Source organism: Apaloderma vittatum, unplaced genomic scaffold (genome assembly GCF_000703405.1).
Source record: "Apaloderma vittatum isolate BGI_N311 unplaced genomic scaffold, ASM70340v1 scaffold23170, whole genome shotgun sequence".
NCBI classification, from domain to species: Eukaryota; Metazoa; Chordata; class Aves; order Trogoniformes; family Trogonidae; genus Apaloderma; species Apaloderma vittatum.
Genome location: NW_009695338.1, coordinates 14,981 through 21,713, shown reverse-complemented (window position 1 = coordinate 21,713; position 6,733 = coordinate 14,981). Strand labels below are relative to the sequence as shown.

The 6,733-nt window shown below is 49.8% G+C and overlaps 1 protein-coding gene across 1 annotated transcript; it reads right to left on the bottom strand.

Moving 5' to 3' along the window:
* Positions 1-1,294: 1,294 nt before the first annotated feature.
* LOC104275206 (keratin, type II cytoskeletal 4-like) lies at positions 1,295-6,692 on the bottom strand. Its single transcript, XM_009871092.1, has 8 exons — positions 6,234-6,692; positions 5,199-5,413; positions 4,822-4,882; positions 4,063-4,158; positions 3,338-3,502; positions 3,138-3,263; positions 2,598-2,850; positions 1,295-1,779 (listed from the first exon to the last, which is right to left on the bottom strand). The coding sequence occupies exons 1-8, from the start codon at positions 6,690-6,692 to the stop codon at positions 1,295-1,297; spliced, it is 1,860 nt and encodes a 619-aa protein (XP_009869394.1).
* Positions 6,693-6,733: the final 41 nt, after the last annotated feature.

The window sequence follows — 6,733 nt, the reverse complement described above, 5'->3', positions numbered from 1 at the left end:
GTGGCTGAAGCAAAGGTTTTCACGGCTGAGATGCCCGTGACTCTGGCAGAGCACAGCCCTCGTCATCAGCCCGTCGAGCCAAGACGGTCGACGCTGGCACCCGCCTTCATCCAGAGGGATCAAACAAACACCTCGTTCTGAGGTTGCAGCAGTGAGTGAAGCCACAAGCCAGCAAACTTGTCGCAGAGGACATCTCACAGCGCTCAGAACTCTTTTCTGGCAATCTTTGACACCAGCTGTAACTCGGGCCATAAGATATCTTGTAGGTGGTGCGATATAAACGAAAGAGGACCAACACCACTGGACTCCTGAGTCCCCAGCGGGCTCCAGACTGCCTAAAGGGAATCGAAAGGTCTGTGTGGTTCATTCTTTCCCCCACAGGCTGCAAAAGAGTACTTCTTCACCCTTTTAGAAATCTCTTTAAACAAGATAAAATTCAGAGGCGAAGCGTCTACTTTCAAAGCAGTTTATTGAAGGCGCAGTGAAAAGCTGGGAAGTTTGAGGGGTCAACGAAAGAAGCCCTGTTCGTGTGAGCACAAGGTGTCAACTCAGCAGATTTATGCACCAATAACTTCCCTTGGCATTCTGGGGGGGCAGGGTTGAGGGGGTGAGCTCTTCTAAAAATCAGCACGCTTTGAACTAGCCACCCCTAACATGCAGAAGCAAACGAAGAATTACTACGTAGTCATCTGTAAGCAAAAAAAAGCCCGTGGCCACGAGTGTGTAACGAGCAGGTGCTTTGGAAGCTGAAATTGCCTCGTTTAACATTTAAGCTCAGATTTGCAGCTCAGGGTTTCTTCTTTGAGGAGAGGGGGAAAAAAAGAAAACAAGGAGCAAAAAGGAGCATGCTTTTTGCAGCGCCTCCTGGGAAAGTTAAATCATCACTCTCTTTTCTGAAATGCTTTGGGAGGAGCTGGAAGAAAAAAGAGGTGTCTGGTAAGGAAGAACGACGTCAATGAATCTGCTCGTATTGGGAAAAGCCAGAGAAAGAAGGGAGCACAGCAAGCAAACCCTTGAAGCTCTGTTAATCTAGGCAGCATGAGCTCAGAGACGTAACACTGTGTTGAGCACCTGCTGGAGAATCTTGCTTAGATGTGTCTTCAGGGTTGGGGATGGGGGCAACGTAACTTGGCGTGGGTGTATTGCCGATGCTGATAAATGTGGGAGTGGGCTTGGTGACAAGTGTTGCTACTAGTGGGTGGAGAAACTATCCTGCGTCATCTCAGCGGTGGACACCGCGTGCCTTAAAGGGTCGCTCTCCAGTGTGGCCGTGCCACCTCCCCAGCTCAAGGCCCTACGGAACGACACAAGGGTCTCTGACCACGCCGAAGCCCCCCACCACGCCGTTGTTGCACCCCACGACTTCGGGGCTGTTTGCAGCAGCGACGACAACAGGCGAACCCCCCAGCTGCCTGATGACGCAGCCTTGGTTTCCGAAGCTGACCACCCCACTGGCTGGGCAAGCCCCCATCCTGGCATTCAAGCCCCCGTTCCCCGTGCTGATGACGGTGCGGGCTGGGTAACCCCCACTCCGGGAGCTGAATCCCCCATTTTTGCAGTTGACCCCTCCGGCTTGGCAATAGACCTCTGGGACGCACTGCTTGGCCACCGAGCTAATGACTCTCTTGGGGTGGATCCCGGCGCTCCGGGAGCTGAATCCTCCGTTCTGGGAGCTGTGTCGTCCTGACCGTCTCCCCAGGGTGCCATAGCCGCACGCGGCCCCGTTTGCAGCCAACATCCCGCAGTCGTCGGGGATGTTGTAGCCGCTGCTGACCACCGCTGTAAGACAACCCACGGGGTTAATTGTTCGGAGAAGAAAACTGGAAGAGTCTCCCAAGGCAAGTTGTTTCATGAGTGACAGAACCGACCAAACCTGATTTCCTCCAGATTTGTCCAACGTATCTGAGCCCCTGCTCCTTCCAACTCCTCCCCCATGTCCCAACACATCCCCTCACAGATCCTCCCAGTTCCCACGTTGTTCTTCTGGCTGGTGGCGTATTCTATCCCAGATCCAACGCACGGCAGGTTCCCCAGGAGAGCTCAACATTGCCTCCGAGAACAGAAAAGGGTCATAGATTTGACCATCCCCCCTCTACCCAAAAGCTGATTTTAATTTTTATTTTTTTTTAATTCAGAGGAATTTGAGATTTCTGAGACTAAACCTCCAACATCAGCCTGGGCTGAAATGGAAAAGGGAGGGAGCTGGGGCAGAAAGAGAACGCTACTCTGCAACCTGCCTCTCCTAAAATGAGAAACCCTCGTGGCTGAAGGTGCTCAGGGTACTTACACACGCTCACTGGGTTCCCCACGCATATCCTGCCAGGGGAGAGAAGAGAAACACATGTTATCCTATTAACCAATTGCATGCACACGCAGAAACATGGCATTACTCGTAACTTCCAGCCATACATCAAGCCCACTTAAAGCCTTGTTGTGACATGCCTGACTATCCCTAGGACAGGAACTGTTTTTGCTGGCAGAAGAGTGGCCTGTGTGGCCTCCAGCCATCTCTCCAGCCCTAGTTTCTGTGAGCCTGGGAGGATCCTGGAGCTTCAAAGTTCACTGGGAAGCTGGAATCACTCTGGCCTCTGATATACAGGAGGGAAGGGACAAGTTCTCTATCACCCACCTGCTCTCTTCACCCTCCAGGAGGGTCTTGTACGTTGCAATCTCAATGTCCAGGGCCAGCTTGACGTTCAGCAGCTCCTGGTAATCCCTCAGCATGCAAGCCAGCTCATCCTTGGCCTTCTGGAGGGCGTTCTGCAGCTCAACATGCTTCTCCCGGGCGTCTTTGAGGGCGCAGTCCCCACGTTGCTCAACATCACAGATGGAGGTTTGCAGGCAGGAGACCTGTCAGAGGGAAGGATAACAGTGCAGACATCTTCAAGGCTTCATTTCCTAATTCCTGGACATTATACATGTGGATTAATCCACTCTTCCAGTTGCAAACAGAATAGAAAAAAAAAACCAAAAAAACAGCATCCCTTTTCTCCATCCATTTTTCAACTATACACTTTCCAACCACAGCCAAGAGCAGGTCTTAAGTCTACTAAGGGCCAATGCATCATCCTTCCCCCTGTGTGAGCTGTCCTCCAAGACAGATGTTTCTGGAAACATCGGCCCTGGGTCTCTCCTACCTGCTTCTTCACATTCTCCAGTTCACACTGCAGCTTCTGTATCATCCGGGTTAGCTCTGAAATCTCACACTTGTTGCTTTGCAAATCGTCGCAGTACTTGCCTCTCTTGTCCTGAAGCTCCTGAAACTGGAACCAAGAAACAATCGTTGGTTTTGACCTGTTACGTGGCCAGGCAGACACCCAGGTTGCTCCATACTCACCCTGGTTTGGTAGAAAGCATCAACTTCTTCCTTGCTCTTCTGAGCTATTTCTTGGTACCAGCATTCAACGTTCTTGATGATGCTTTCCATGTCCAGGTCCCGGTTGTTGTCCATTTTCACAATGACAGAAGTGTCACATAGCTGACGATCCACCTGAGCTCGTTCCTGCATGTTGGGGAATGGCTTAGTCAGCTGTTAGCAGCTCGTAATGAGCGAAGGGCTGGGACAAGGAGCCACCCCGCTCAGCTGATGGATGTAACAAGCCAAGAAATGTCCCTTAAGTTGGCTCAGCAGAAAGTCCTCTGTGCGGGATGAGTTGCCACATGTCAGCTGCTGGCCTACATGCTGACCCACAGCAATTCTGTCCACATCAAGGGCGAGGAATTTACGCCTTGGCATCCTGTCATCTTCAACTGCTTTGCTGCTGCTAATGACAGGATTCACCCAGGAGTTTCTTTAGCTCTAATCAGACAACTGGAGTAACGAGACAGACGCATCTCCTTTCCCAAGGGCAGAGTTAGGACACAACCAATTCATACCTGGAGCCGCATTAAGAAAGGGGAAACCACCCTATTTCCAGCATAATCATGTTAATATTATATCAGCTTTGTACCTCCAAGCATTCAGAGCTTGGGATGAGACATGTCCAAGAGGGGTTTCAAGCTGTAGAAATTTGGAGTGCCTGGAGGATGAGACAGCACCTGGGACAGACCAGAGGAACTCACCTCCTCAAAGACACATTTCAACAACTCCAGCTGCCTTCTCAACAGATCCACCTTCACCTCCAGCTCTTCCTTGTTCAGAAAGATACAGTCTGCATCCTGAAAGAGAGAAGACACCTTCCAGCCCGATCTCTCTGAAAACGTTGGAGAAACACACAGAAGACAAGAGACAGCACCAATAAAACAGAAACAAGTTCCAACAAGATCTCAAGAGCAGAAAGGTGTGAGAGGGCGAGTCAAGATGCCCTGTTGTCTCCTAAAGGAAAACAAAACCAACGTGATTTACAGGAATTAGTTTATTTATTACTTAGGACCTGGCTACAAACTCAGAATTGACTAATGAGTGTTTAAGTATAATTTTTTAATATTGTTCAAATGATTTCTGCTTTTCTGATGTCCGAGCATAAAGGATGTGAAGAGTCGGTCGGGAAATAACCATTGTCTTGGACACCAGGTCTTCCAGTGTGACCTGTCCCAATCTGTCCCCCTCCTACAAGTGCACCCACCCATACACCTCCAGAGCGTGCTTGGGATAACGAAACTATTGCTGTAATGCCGATGATGTAAGCTGTGAGGAGACATTATTTTTACTTTCTACTTTCATTTGCCTATTTTTTTGACCCTGTCTCTCTTTCCAGGCCTCCCTCCTGCTCATCATAACACTTTTGCCAGTCATTTCCTAATAATGCGCTATTTCAGTCAAGATTTACACCAAATAGATCTATTACGGGTGTAACGATTCCTGCCTTTTCAGCTTCTCACCTTTTTGAGGGCCACAAACTCATTCTCCACAGTTGTACGTCTGTTGATTTCCTCTTCATATCTGTTGGGGAAAGGAGAAGGACTGAGTGATCAGACACACAGACATTAACCATCAGGTATAAATAACAACCTTTGCTTGCTCAGAGGCTGCCATCAGGCGCCGTTAAGATCAGTGTCTGGAGACCAGACATTAGACCATCCCAAGATCAGAAGCTCCTTCATGAGCAACAACATTACCAATGCAAAGAGTTCGCAAGTGAGACAGAGGAATGTGACATCCCCAAAGGGGATGTGCCACATGTCTGGGAGATGTGGCCTGAGATGAACTGGAGGAGAAATGAAATGCCAGCAGCTGGAGGAGACCTGAAGGTCCTTACTTGCACTTGAACTCCTCCACCAGCTGGCTGGTGGCACACTCCTCGCTGCCCAGCTTTTGCTTTTCGCACAGCAAACAGTCCAGGCGCTTCCGCAAGTCGCAGATGTAATTCTCAAAGTACAGTTCCAGGTTTTTCCCTTTCTTTGGGAGGACGTATTGCTGCAGGAGGCCCCACTTGGTCTCCAGCACTTTGTTCTGCTGCTCCAGGAATCGGACCTGCAGGCCAAGAAACAGCAATTTTACAAATAAAGGGAGGAGTGCAACAAACTCGATCCCTGGTTTAACTGTCTGTCCTGAGTGTGAAAGTAAAGATGTAAGAATAGGGGTTTGGGGAAGGGAGACATGATACACCACAACGATCCTAAAACTATCTGCCCTTATTTAGAAATCTCAGAGTGACCTGCCTAAATTGTGTAAAAATCTAAAAGTCACATGTCTAAATCTGCCTTTCTCAACAAAGAGTAGAAATAAAGCTCCTCCGGATGGTGCCTCTGATATGTTTGAGGATGAGATTGAGTTCCCTGAGGGTGGAATATCTTTGTCTCTGGTTTTTCTACAAAGGGATCTTAAGGTGACAGCTCAGAAGTGGATATCTAACATTTAGGTGCCTGAATCAAGATCATTCTCCTTTACCTTCATTAATGTTTTTGGAACAGTTAACATATTTAAAGATAAAATGAGGTGAAAGGGTCTAACAAAGGACAGAAGGATGAGCCCATTGGGGCTGTAATTTCAGGCTGAGCTAGAACAAGGCTGCGATGAGAAATCCAGCCTTGAACTGAGGCCATCCAGAGAGGAGACACCTGCGAGGGGATCCAGTGCCACCACGGCCATGACACAAACACCAACAAACGCTAGGACGGGTGTGCAGTTAAAACGAGCCTGTCCCCAAGGCTGAAGACCTCACTCTGGACCAGCACCACTCTGGAGGAACCTGGACCCACCCCAGCTGCTCCTGGCATAGGCTAGACCAAGGATTGGGAGGAGGTTGACTCTGTTCTATTTTTCTCGAAGTGCAGAGCAGGTTGGCACTCACCTTGTCGATGAAGCAGGCAAACTGGGTGTTAAGGGTCTTGATCTGTTCCTTCTCCTGACAGCGTATTTCATGTTCCAGTGGGTCGACCCCGACACAAAGGGGCTTCAGGAGCCGTTCATCGATGCAGATACCTTGGATGCCTTCAGCCTTGCGCTCGGGGTAACCTCTCACGATACTATATCCCCTGGGACCACAGAGGCCAACCCTTCCTCCAACGTTACTGTAGCCTACACCTCCAAAGCCAAACTCCCCGAAACATCCTGGTGCGCAGACCCCGTTGACGTAGGAGATTCTCCGGTTTCCCCCCAGGTTGCAGACACTCCGGCTGCTGTAGGCACCAGCTCCGCACCGGACAGGTTGGCAGGCAGAGGCGGCGTAACTTCGGCCACAGATCTCCGAAGCCGAGCTGAAACCTCTTCGTCCCAGGACGGATCTCACCGTAGGTGCCTGTCTGCTCATCGTGGCTTGTTTGAAGGTGGAATATGAAAGTTTAGGGGGAA

Coding starts and splice junctions, on each gene's coding strand:
- LOC104275206 (XM_009871092.1), bottom strand. CDS start 6,692: ATGAGCAGACAGGCACCTACGGTGAGATCCGTCCTGGGACGAAGAGGT. Junction 4,159..4,821: donor AGTTTGTGGCCCTCAAAAAG/GTGAGAAGCTGA, acceptor TCTCTCTTTCAG/GATGCAGACTGTATCTTTCT. Junction 2,851..3,137: donor TGGAGAATGTGAAGAAGCAG/GTAGGAGAGACC, acceptor TCCCTCTGACAG/GTCTCCTGCCTGCAAACCTC.